At 47.8% G+C, this 12,742-nt stretch overlaps 1 protein-coding gene across 13 annotated transcripts in view; it reads left to right on the plus strand.

Moving 5' to 3' along the window:
* Positions 1-6,223: 6,223 nt before the first annotated feature.
* The window catches only part of Mtcl1 (microtubule crosslinking factor 1), a 123,468-nt gene continuing 116,949 nt past the window's right edge, over positions 6,224-12,742 (plus strand). For 5 of the 13 annotated variants that reach the window (XM_074070329.1, XM_074070333.1, XM_074070330.1 and 2 more), the window contains exon 1: positions 6,226-7,404. In XM_074070329.1, the coding sequence (XP_073926430.1) occupies positions 6,340-7,404 (1,065 nt within the window). In that variant the 5' untranslated portion in view covers positions 6,226-6,339. Of the gene's footprint in view, positions 7,405-12,742 lie in introns of all 13 variants that reach the window. The other 8 variants (XM_074070334.1, XM_020185983.2, XM_074070339.1 and 5 more) reach the window with 3 other exon arrangements.

Consider the following 12,742-nt stretch of genomic DNA (forward strand, 5'->3'; position numbering starts at 1 on the left):
GGATTGTCAGTAAATGCACGAAGCACTCCTTGAGAGGGAGGGAAAAGATTTCGTTAAACATTCCTTCATCACCTGCAAGTCCAAGGGTAAGGACGTGGAAGTGAGTGTGTCCAGGCTTGAAGAGGATGGCTGCCGTGGAGATGGATCTGGCACATTCTGTGCCAGCTTTCCTCACCTGGCAGAGCTGCCAAGTCACTGTCGCTCCTGATGCACTCTTTCAGTGTGCAGTAATAGAATGATCCTTGCTGTTTGAAACTTATATGGTCACTTTCAATGTAGTTTTCCTCATTCTTGTCATTGTGTGTTTCTTAGTTTTTACCCCTATTAAATTGTAGGAACCATTAATGCAGTTTTGCACAAATATTTTTACATTTTGATCATTCGGTTCTTGTTTTTCTTTTCATAGCCTTTGCTGTTGGAAAAAAATGATGGAAAGACAGGGGTTTTGCAAACTTTTATAATGCTATACTTTCTGTTTAAGTTGTGAGCTGTTTATTTTCTGATGAGACCATTGCAAAATTGAGCTTTGGCGGTGGGAGGGGTTATTCATGGGTCCTTTAATTTGTATAGAAGGTACTTCTCTCTGCAAATTATTTAATACATTCACTATTCAAAGAGAAAAGGTGTTTCCCCAAAACAACAGCCTAAATGTTAAAAAAATTAGTCATTAAAAGATGTGTTATAATTTAAAAAAAGGAAAAAGAAAGAAAAAGAAACATTTAAAAACATGGTTAACTCTCAAGGGGCTGCCGGTATGGCTCCAGTGGTAGTTCAAACCCATTACTGAAAAAGTAAAAAAGATTGACTTCTCAATATTCTGTCCCCAAAGAGTAATCAGGAATGTGTAAACTAATTTTTGTCATGTTTATTCCATCATCTTAACCTTTTAAACTTCACTATGCTATTGTTTCATTAAAATTAGTCCAAAGTCTCTGAGCACATGTCTGGGAATGAATAGAGGTGACCTACAACTTAGTCTGGGTAGTCCCATGCTGATACTTGAATTAGCGCTTACAAGTTCACCTCAATCCTTAGATTCATAAAACGGGAAGTATATTAAAACTTATTTAAGTTCAACTCCCTCATTACACAGATGAAGCCTCTAGGAGCCGGGAGGATGAGTATTTTGTCCAAGACAACTGAATAATCTGTCCAGACACAGAGCCCACATTGGTTTTTTTTTCAGGACTAGAGTTTGAACTTGAGCCCTTTTTTGTCATGGGTTTTTTGGAGATAGGGTCTCACGAACTGTTTGCCCTGGCTGGCTTCAAACCATGTCCCTCCTGATCTCTGCCTCCTGAGTAGCTAGGATTACAGGCGTGAGCCACATGGTTCTAATTCTTCATTGGTATAATTTTCCTGACAGAAATTTTACATAGAAATAATAATTAGGATGCATTATTATTATTATGTGTTACCTTCTTCCTGAATTCATCAGACAGCTTATTTTTCTCATAAGTACTATCTGCTATGGAGCCTTCTATAAGCCCATGGCTCTATTTTCACTTTCTTTGTAAACCTACCTTCATTTTATGCACAGATGAGCACTAAAGTTAGAGTCTCTAGGAAGAAGACTAGAATTACTGACATTTTCTAGTTCACATCTTTCTAGGTATGCGCGCGTGCGCGTGCATGCATGCGCGTGTGTGTGCGTACGTGTGTGTGTGTGGGGGTGGTGGTGATGGGGATTAAATCCACGTCCTTGTGCATTCTAGGCAAGCACTCTACCACTGAGCTATATCCGCAGCCCTCACATCTCCATTTCTGTTCTGAACAGTAAGTAACATGGTAGGAAGAGAAATAAATATTGGTGAATTACAACAAAAGCAAATACAAGGCATGCTGTACTTGGGGTTTTTTTTTTTTTTATTGCTTTTTGGTAGTACTGGGATTTGAATTCAGAGCCTCATGCTTGCTAGGCAGACTCTCTACCACTTGAGCCACTCCCCCAGCAGGCATGCTGTACTTGCATGGTGAAATTTATAATGTTCTACATCAAAGGGGTGACAACATAGGTCATTAATTTCCCTTTATTTTTTCAGAATACCTGTGGTGCTGACCAGGGAAGGCAGAGAACTTTGATCAGTTTTCCTTATTTAACAACATATTTTCCCTGTGCAACAAGTTTATAGTCTCAAAAAACTTTAAAAACATATTTTAAAAAAAGTTTTAGCAGTTATGTTGCCAGAGGAAAGGAATCCAAATTTCTAATTTGAAGTTTAGCTAACATGCCAAAGCATGCATAAGAGAATGCTGCACCCTTTAATGAAAGGAAATCTTTTAGAATCACCTGGAAGCTATTTAAAATTACAGGATCCTCACTCCAACCCTGTCCTTCTGGGGCTTGACACATTTTCTTTTGTAGTCACTGTGGGCAGAATGTGCCATTCCAACACTTACCACCAGGGGGCATCCCCGCAAAACGTCACAGCTCTTTTTGGGCAGAAACTATGGTTCTCAATCCTGTCAGTCCCAAAGGCAACCTTTTCTTAGGAATGCCATTTATGTGAAATGAAAATCATTATCATTGTGTGTATATCACACACACCCCCCCCAATACATAGTTTTTTAAAAAATGATACAATGCTGTAATGGTAATAAAAAATAAGGAAGCAATTCATAACAAAGTAAGTATCTCAATATACAAAGCCTATGTACAAATGCACTAGAAAATATATAATGAGTAAAGGCAGCTGCTAAAATGCAGACAAGTACAGATATATTATACTGATGTCTCCAATACCTCAGGTAGCACTGGCTCAAGGATGAAATGATCAAAGATGAAAGATGCACTGAAAATCCCCAAATGTACTAGGCACATGGTGCATGCCTATAGTTCCAGCTATTTGGGCACATGAAACAGGATAATCCCTTGAGCCTAGGAGTTCAAGATCAGCCAAGGCAACATAGTAGGACAAAAAAGAAAAAGGGAAGAAGAAGAAACAGAAGGGAAGGAGAGCAAATGATTTTGGCAGGATTTAGACCCAGATATGCCTGGTGTTAAGCCTCAGCTCTAGTCACCATACCACATTGCTCTCTGACAGAGGTCATGGACACATCTACAAACATGACTTACTGCACTAGTGCTGCATGACATTTCCTAGGCCTGCACACAGGTCTCTGCAGAAGAATGAGAAAGTCTGAGACCTGGAGTATATGTTATAAATACCTGCAACAGGAATCTCAGTGCAAGAAGTTGGTCACAGAGGTGGTAGAACAATCCAGCCAAACAGGGGCAATGAAGCAACCCAAAGATCGCTAAGCACAGGAGGCCCCTGTCATGCTGTGCCACAAGGTGATGGATGATGGAAGATTACAAGGGAACAGGCTACCCAGGACAACTAGAACCTCAGAAAAACTCTCCACAAAGGCCAGCCATGTTGTAAAGCCACCCAAGGCAGAGAGGGTAATTCCATTTTCTCCCTTCCTGTTCCACAACAATTCCACGTGCCCATCACCCCCCACCCAATCCAGTTAGAAATTGAAGCCTGAAAAAACTACCTTTGATGGGTTGTTCCGTGTGTGTGTGTGCATGTCCTGTTGTTTTACAGAATAATCAATTTAAATCTCCTTTAAATTGTAAACCTATTCATGCCTTTACATTTATCTAATTTAACAATTTTTTAAAAAAAATCACATTTAACTTTGAAAGCGTTTAAAAGCATTGTCTATTCAAGTAGTTATGAAAAACAGAGAAAGCAGTATTGAATGCCCCTTGCCCAGGCCCAGTAGTCACATTTGCCATGCTACTAAGGACTGTGACTCAGTACCTGAAGGAAGGGGAAATTGGGCATAAGCTGAGTGGTCATCTAGCTAATGAACTTGGAAGACTTACTGAAACACTTCTGGGTTGGCCTTCTGTATGACTGCATATGGTCTTAGAAGTCAGCGCACTTGTGCTGAGAGTCCTGGACATAATTCTTTAGGAAGGTGAGAGTGTGGGAGACTTCTGGGTCTCTGGAGGGAGATCTAGGTCACTGGACTGGGAGTGGCCACTTTCTAAGTGAGGAGGAGAGCTGGAGCGCCCTCTAGCAGAGCTGGTTAGACCAGGGTGGTACAGGCACCTCTCCTGTCTTTCTGCTGTTGTCCCCAGACCCACAACTGAGATAACCAGTGTCCTTTTCCTCCAAGCACTCCATGAGATATGACTAAGGTCTACTAGGTATTGCATCAAAGGACATTCAGTAAAGATTACGTTTTGTGCAAGATGATTCTCATTCAGAAAAATTCCCAGAAAAGTGACTCACAAAGACCAGGTCTTAAGGCAAAGTGGGAGAGCTGGGGAAGTTTCAGTGTCCTTGGAGCTGGGCTCTGTCTTCTGGGAGCATGGCTCTCTGATTTTTTTTATTTTTAAAGTATCACTTTATGCTGCACTTTTTGAAGGCTGTGACTAAGTAGGGCCATTCTGTGGTAAAGATTAGACTTTGGAGTCTATCTTTCCTTCTATGTTTACAAGTCTGTGTCTTCTTTTCTGTACCCTTATGACTAGTTCCTGTTATCAGTGTTTATTGTCACAGCCACAACCAGCTCCCCACCAGCCTCCCTCTACTCCACCCTGCTGCTGGGGGATCTTTCTGAGCAAATATGATCAGTCATGCTCAGAACTCAATGCCTCCCCTAGCCTCTAGGGGCCCAAACACTGGGGCCACCCACCCTCCAGTCTCATCTCTAGGCCCCACCTCCTTGCCCTCTGCCCTACCTACTGTCCTTCCTGTACTTCGGCTGTCCTGATTTCTCACCTACAGGACATGGCCTTCAGGAAAACACAGACCTTTCCATGCTGTAATTATTACCTACCCTCTGTCTCCTCAAAATGCCAATGCCAAAGGTCTAGCTGAGCCTTATGCTATGGGTAAGACCAACATCCAACACCTGGGACAAGATCTGCACTCAATCATCTGTGAGAAGCAGTTTATGGTTTACATGATGTGTTTTCATATTAGCTCATGTAATCTCCTCCTCCCCCAGGTTGCAGTATTTTCTTATCATACAGGTGGGAAGGAAACAGGTAAGCTTCCGTACCTGTGTAGCAGAACGGTACCCTGGCTCTCTGAAGGGACAGTGTGAGACAGACTCCTGCAGACCTGGGTTAGAATTCCAGCTCAACCATGCACTGGCTATGGCAACCGGTATAAGTGACTTCACTTCCCTGCGCCCTTGTTCTCATCCTTAAAGAAGACAGGAATTCCAATTCGGGATTGTTACACGGATTCACTAAAACATGACTATTAAGTACCTTACAGTGTCTGGCTCACCGCCGCGGGAACTATAAATGTGAGTTCCCTTTCTGACCCCAAGCTTGGCGAGCTGCTTCTTCTATTTCTACAGCAGCTCCGCCTTCTCTGAGCTCCGGCACAGGAGGTGCCAACTGTGGAGTGCTGTACCCGTCCAGACGCGATAGCTGCAATGGGTACCAGTGATCCTTAAAGGGCCGCGGGGACGCGGAACAGCTTGAAGAAGACAGTGGGGGAGGGAACTGAAGGGGGAAAGGGGGACTGGGAGATGGATGGAGAGGCCTAAGGAGAGCGTCTGTCCGCCGAGAGAAAGCTGGCGCCCGCGGCACACTCCACAGACGAGCTCCCCCGGGTCCTTAGTCTCCCCAAGTGGCCGGTGCCCGCCCCTTCCCGCACTCTATCTCCGCTTCCTCCCTCCCTAGCCAGCTCTCGGACTGTTTCTAAGATCTCAGGAGGGTTCCAGGGCGGCTGGCAAGGGCTCGGGGACCCGCCCGCTCTGTGCCACTGGCGCTCAGGCCCCGCCCCCTCCGCGGCGCCGGCTGGCGGGAGGCGGGGCATGCGCACGGGGCGGCGGGAGCGAAGTACCCGGCGCGGGGCGCGGGGCGCGGAACGCGGGGTGGAGGGGAGTGCGCGTGCAGTTTCTTTCAGCCGGAACTGCGCTGGCTGGAGCAAGCCGGTGCCGCGGGGCGCGGGCTGGCAGTGGGCGGGGAGCAGGACGTTGGAGCCGGACGCGCGCTGCCAGCGCCTTCGTCAGACCAGTGCTGGTCTGTGAGATCGCGACGGCCCTGCGAGCCCCGAAGCACGGGGTCCTGGGGATGCGAGCGGCTGGGAGCCGCCGCGCGGCTGTGCCTGGAGGGCTCGAGCGGCAGTGACCTCGGCAAGGGAAAGCGGGGCAGCCGTGGCTGAGAGCCTCGCGGGGATCCACGGGGCCAGGGTGTGTGCAGGGGGGAGGGGGACGGCGGGAGCGCGGGGCGCTGACCGGGCGGGGCAGTGGGACAGTGATGAGCGAGTGCGCGGGGAGGCTGCACGCCGCCGTCGCTGCCGCAGCCGCCGCCGCCTGGAGCATCTGCCCCCAGAGCTGCCGCTCGCGGCCCCCGCCCCGGCCATGGAGACGCTGAACGGCCCCGCGGGCAGCGGAGCCTCGGACGCTAAGCCACAGCCGCCGAACCAGCACCACCGCCACCACCACCTACACCCGCTGGCCGAGAGGAGGCGGCTGCACCGTGCGCCCTCGCCCGCCAGACCCTTCCTTAAGGACCTGCATACCCGTGCCCCTGCGCCCGGCCCAGCCCCAGCCAACCCCTCTTCGGGCCGAGCCCCGGCGCCCGTCGCCCCACGCTCGCCCAGCCTCTCGGGTAAGGCTGCGCCGTCGCCCGGCTCCCTGGCCGCGCCCGGCCGCCTCTCCCGGCGCAGCGGTGGCGTCCCTGGCGCGAAGGACAAGCCGCCGCCGGGCGCCGGGGCCAGGGTGCCGGGCGGTGCCAAGGCCGTCCCGGGAACCAGGAGGGCGGCGCGAGCGGTGCCCGCCGAGCCGCTGCCCCGGACCGGGAGGGCTCCCGGGACCGAATCGCTGCCCGCCGCTGCCAAGGGCCGCAAAGCCAAGCGCGGCTCCGGGGCGCCTGCGACCCGCGCCATCGGTCCCCTGTCCCCAGCTACCCCGGTCCCCGCCGTCACCCTTTCTGTGACCTCGGTGGCCGGCTCCCTGGCCCCAGGCTTGCGTATCAGCCACACGGATAGCAGCTCCGACCTCTCTGACTGCCCCTCCGAACCCCTGTCCGATGAGCAGCGCCTGCTCCCCGCCGCCAGCAGTGATGCGGAGTCCGGCACCGGCTCCAGTGACCGGGAACCCCAGCGAGGAGCACCCGCGCCGAGCTCCGCAGCCCGGGGGATGCCTCCGGCCAGCCCCGAGCCCCCTGCACTCCTTGCCGCGCCCCCAGTCGCTGGGGCCTGTCTCGCGGGCCGAAGCAGTCCAGGCGGGGTCGCCCCAGGGTCCCCTGGACTTGGTGCGGCGGAGGATTTTGGGGGGCGCGCGCCGCCTGAGCGAGCGGTCCCCGGGACCCCCAAGGAGCCCAGCCCCAGCGAGCAGCCCCGGCTCCTGCCCGTGCCGGTGGTGGAGGAGGAGGAGCTGCTGCGGGAGATGGAGGAGCTGCGCTCTGAGAACGACTATCTCAAGGTGAGCAGCGGGCTGGGCTGCAGGTGTCGGTGTCGCGGAGACCTCCCTTTCCCGGAGCGTCTGGCGGTTAGTGCACCCCCACCCCCCCTGCCGGCCCTTCCTCCTGGGGCCTCTCAAGTCCTTTACTCCTTTTGCTCTGTATTTTCTTGCCCCCGCACTCATTAGGTCTTAGTGACTTAGGTCAAAACTTGTGGAAGAAGCAGCAAGACCTGTAGGTCCTTCACACCACTTAGCTCTTCTTGGTTTTAGAAGTCTGGCTTGTCTTGCGGATGCCCTTTACTTTTGTTGACTAGTTAAGGGACATAGCTTCCCTAGTTTTGGACATATCAGTTGACCCCTGCCATTGTCACCTGTTGGAGAAGGCTGTCTCTAGCCACCCAGCTGTGGCTGGAAACGTCCAGGTCTGTGGACACCACGAAGTGCGTTGGCTCAGGCTATGGACTTGCCTGCTGCTGCTCCTCCTGCAATTTCAGAAAGATCTAGCGGCCCAAAGTAACCCCCCATCCCGCTACTCCCTTCACCTCCCCCGCCCCCTCAGCACAGGCAGAGGGGCCTGGTCCTTTTCAGTGCTAAAAGTTCAGAAGTGGTTCCTTGAGCTTGTGGGCCCGGTTCAGGGACAGCAGTATTTTGTGTCTACAAAGCCCCTCTTCCTGTGTTAGGAGAGGCCATGCCAGCTCTTTCCAAGGAAGCACAGCCTCTGTCTCACTCAGTACTTTCAGACGGAGCCTGCTGCTCTCAGCGGCCTCTTCGGAGCCTGCTCTCAGCGGCCTCTTCGTCTTGTTTGCATTGGGGTACTTAATCCGACTCCATTATTTTCTCCATGTGGAAAGGCTGGCTATGCAGAACAGAGGGTTTAGATTGTGTTGAGGGTTACAGACAATTGAGGTAACTTGAGAGAAAATAAAGGAGGCTGTATTGAGAGTGAGAGAAAATAAAGGAAGGTGACTTAATTTATTGTAATCTCAGGTCAGTAAATAACTCCAGGAGTATAAATCTATTCCTGCTATCTGTTAAGATCTTGGTGAATACCCTTTCAAAGGAGCGGGGTGGCCCTGCTTTGTCAGTGGGTAATGTGATTTGAGTTCTTTTCTCAGCAAATGATAACCTGCCTGATTTAGGCCCAGTTTTTGGTGAATGGGAATGAGGATTGGATTTCAGGTGGTGATGAAGTCTGCAATTTGGGCTGGAATCAGTGCATTAACCATGGGTCCTCATAAAGCCAAGTCTGTTATCAAGGGCTGCTCCAACCAGGTGAGCTCAGTGGTTATGTTATCGTGCGCAAAGAAGGAGGTAGAGAAAGACAGTCTCAAGAGCAAGATGTTTCCAATAGTGCATTTGCTTTTGTTACCTACTCTTATGTAAGAGACAGCAGAGTAAAAATCAAAAGTGTTGAAAAGACAATTATATTGTGCGTGGTTCTCTCATGCACTTTTGCAATTTCCCAACAAATGTAAGTTCCCTGGGGCTGAGAAAGGTCAAGCTGGTAACCCAGCTCATAACCCATGACCTACAGTTTTCTTTTTCGGTGGTACTGGGGTTTGAGCTCAGGGCCTCACACTTACTAGGCAGCCATTTCTACCACTTGTGCCACTCCACCAGTCCTTTGTGTGTGTGTGTTGTATTTTCAAGATGGGTTCTCTTGAACTATTTGGTTGGAGCTGGCTTTGAACTGTTTGCCCTGGGCTGGCTGATCTCTGCCTCCTGAGTAGCTAGGATTACAGACTTGAGCCACTGCCACCTGTCCCTACAGTATTTCTGATTGGACAATGTGTATCCAAGTTAAGACTGCCGAGCAACGGAAAATGGGGTTTCTTTAGAGAAGATATGCTTCCCGTTACATCCTTGATCTTAAGGTAGCAAACATTACTTCACAGTTCACTCTTGGATCACTGGTTATTTGCTTCATTTTTTCCACGTGGTTAGATTTTTGTTATCTGACCCTGGGGTCCGATCTAGTGTAGCTGGCATTTCCTTGGCTCTTCACAAGAACATGGGTATTACATTTTTTCTCCCAAGGGGTAAGGTACAGAACTCAGGGCCTGGCACCACTGACTTATATCCTTAGCTTCTGTTGTGTTTGTTACAACTTCAGTTCCACAGATAAGGATGCTGAGAACCAGAAACTTCAGGTCTTGCCCAAGGTCACCAAGCCGATAAGTGGTGCTGCTTCTGTTTTGCTGTCTCCAGAACCTCTGCTCTTTTTGTTGTAGCAGGCTGTACCCTTGTTTCTAGCAAGGCTGCTGCTCTTGGTGTACCCTGCCTCAGAGCTGTATTATTAGCTCTCTATGTTCCATGTTTCACTTTATTAGGGGACTTCTGTTTTCTTTTCAAGTGAAAGGGCCATAATGAACTCCTCTCCACTAGCCTATGCATGAAGGGCCATACAAGTCCCACTGGCAAAGTTTAATTTGCAGGAAATGTTCACTTGCCATTTCCTGGGGAGAAAGTGTCAAGGCCATCTGTTTGCTAGGCCTGAGTCCATTGACAGCAGGAGAAAGAATTGGGTGGAGGGGTTCCAAAGGAGACTTGGAAACCAGAATAATTGCATGTATGTCTGTGTCATATACATGATTGGATCTTCACAACCCTAAATTACAGTAGTTTAATTTGGGAAAGAAACACAGGAAGCCTGGTGGACTTTTCTACTAGCCAGTGAGCTTGCCCAAAATCAGGCCCTTGTGCAAAATCAGGCCCTGAGCGTCAGTGACCTCATGGGGCATAGGTGGCAGATATGCCTTTCTTTGCATATGGTGGTTACAGTATGCATATTCTAAACCAAGCTTTGCTTTTTGTTGTTGATGTTGCTCAAAGATACTTTTTTTTTTTTTTTAAAGAGAATAGATAAAAGTACATCTTTGACCTACTGCTTTCTAAGGGAATGTTGCACAGAACTCTTGAGATTAGATATAGCATCCAATTGTTCAAATGTTATCTACCAAAAAGAAACTTGGCCTACAAGTTTTACTTCTATATTTTGGAGGGTTGTGACCATATAAAGCATTATATTCTTTCTCAAGTCAGTGCTGTCACTATTGCTGTGCAAGACTGTCACAGTTTCAAATCTTAAATGATCAAAGCCCAATCAAACAGGAAGATAAGGCCAGCACAATCTAGGAGGATGTCTTATTGATCAGGAAGTTCAAGTGGAATTCTCTTGGTTTTTAACATGACTTCTGTTGTGCTGTGTGAAGCAAGTGGGGTCATCCCTGACTATACTTTCTGTCCCTTCATCAAAGGGCACTGGGGTGATGAGGTGAAAAACAACATGAATCAATACAGGTAGCCTTTGCTTGAAAACAGGCAGAAACACACTTGGCTTTTCCTTTGACCTTTTTGATGAACTGAAAGGTTCTGCAAGTGTTCAGAATTTAAGGTAAGCAGAGGAGTTCAGTTATCACAGAGCTTTTGCTTCTTTCCCAGACAAACCCAGGCATGTTTCTTAATGCCAAGGACTGACTTCCACAACACGCTGGTGTGTTTCCTCCCTGCCAGGCTGCCACAACTGTTTTGCTCGAGAGCTGTAGGGCAATCAGACAAGCCTTAGTGCTTGTCGCCAACATATTAATTACGTCCTCTGTTTCCACAGGCCTTTCAGGAGGATGTGATCACTTTGAGTCTACTGGCCTGTTTTGAAAATGCTTTAGCAGTCTTACTGCTGATATGTTCATAACTACCCCCAGAGAGTGGACACTCACAATGCTGATGGGTGCTTGCAGGGGCCAGGATTGGGGTAGAAGGGCTGTTTCTTTTTGCTATGTTTTCTCAGTTATTTCATAAGAATTATTTTTAGTTAAAAGAAGACAAGGACAGATAATACTGGCTCCTTGGGAAGAGTGATGTCCTAAGAGAGATCAGGAAGATTTGGGGGAAGTGCTGGGAATTGAACCCTGGCCTTGTGAGCGCTACACATGTTCTTTCACTGAGCTACAGCCCAGCCCCTGCCTGAGGTTGCTTTTATAGGTCGCAGCGTCTCCCCACTGATCCAGCCTTGCCATCCTGCTTCTTACTTGGGGGAGATTTCTGACTTACAGGCTCTGACATGACTTGTTACATTTGGCTGCCAAATGCCAGGTGCTTATCATGGCCTAGAGGGGGACACTTTGGGGCACAGATGAGCAGCTCTCAGCCCCTGAAGTGTTTCAGGTCCTTCTTCTTTTCCCTTCCTTTATTTTGGAAGAGCCAACATGGACAATATTCCCTTTTCTTTCCTGGCGTTCTGCTTTCTATGCCCGTTTTTTTATCCATTGTGTGAAAGCATCACTATACTACCCTTCGGTGACAAGATGATGCTGAGCAGGGCCACAGCCCCTCAGCTGCTGGCTGGACTGGTACTTGGTAAACAATGCCAGAAGTCCCTGTGTCTTCTTAGCTACAGCTGGGACTCTGCAGAGAGCATTTCCATTGTCTGGAGGGAGATGAGGTGGATTATTTGTATGTGACAGAAGACAATTATTTTCTGTCTGCAACTCCCAGAAGATGGAATTATTGCACCAGTAGTCAGAGCATTGCTTCTGGTGTCCACCTTGAGTCTATTTAAAAAGGAGTTACTAAAATAGAAGTAGTTATTGATTTGGAGTTGTTTTAAGAGAGATTAAGATTTGAATATATATAAGAATGATCAAGAGTTTTGATCATGTATACTAAGAGGTCATGAATTTGGTCCTTATAGACAAAAGTATTCTAGAGGTTTTGAGTGAAACATTTAATGTTGGTTTATTCAGTTGCACACTTGGCACCTCATTATTTCTCTAATTTGGGTATAATAAGGCTTGATTTGTTATCTGTAGGCAAAAAGGAATAGTTGGACAGCTTCAGACTTCTTCAAAAAGCTACTTTATATAGGATATTTGAAAAATATAATTAAAACTAGATTAGCTTTTCAATAAGAAATTGCTATAGCAGTTAAATATCCAACAAATCTGATATTAATTCAATATAAAACTGTTAATTAAGGACTTTTTTCTTATTAATTTCTGTGTATAAAACAACATAAATTTCTGCTTTTATTTACTATCTCTAAAATTTTATCTGTCAGAAACACTATGTTCTGCTTCATTTGATTTTCTTAAACATTTAAATGGCAGACATTTTAAGAATCTGGAATACGATGTTTTCTGAATTAGAGCATGCCCTTGGAAAATTAATGTAATGCTAGTTTGAAAATCACTATCCATCATGACCCTAATTTGAATAATAGCAGTTTTTGCTTCTCAAGTGACTGCTGCCAGCTTGTGTGGTTTATAATTTGCTTCTTTTGTAACTTCCTTTTGCCGAACCTGAAAATTGCTTTTTTCCAGATTTCACAAGAAGAGTGGGAACAGTGGTCCCAGTCCTGCCT

This window comes from Castor canadensis, chromosome 4 (genome assembly GCF_047511655.1).
Source record: "Castor canadensis chromosome 4, mCasCan1.hap1v2, whole genome shotgun sequence".
NCBI classification, from domain to species: Eukaryota; Metazoa; Chordata; class Mammalia; order Rodentia; family Castoridae; genus Castor; species Castor canadensis.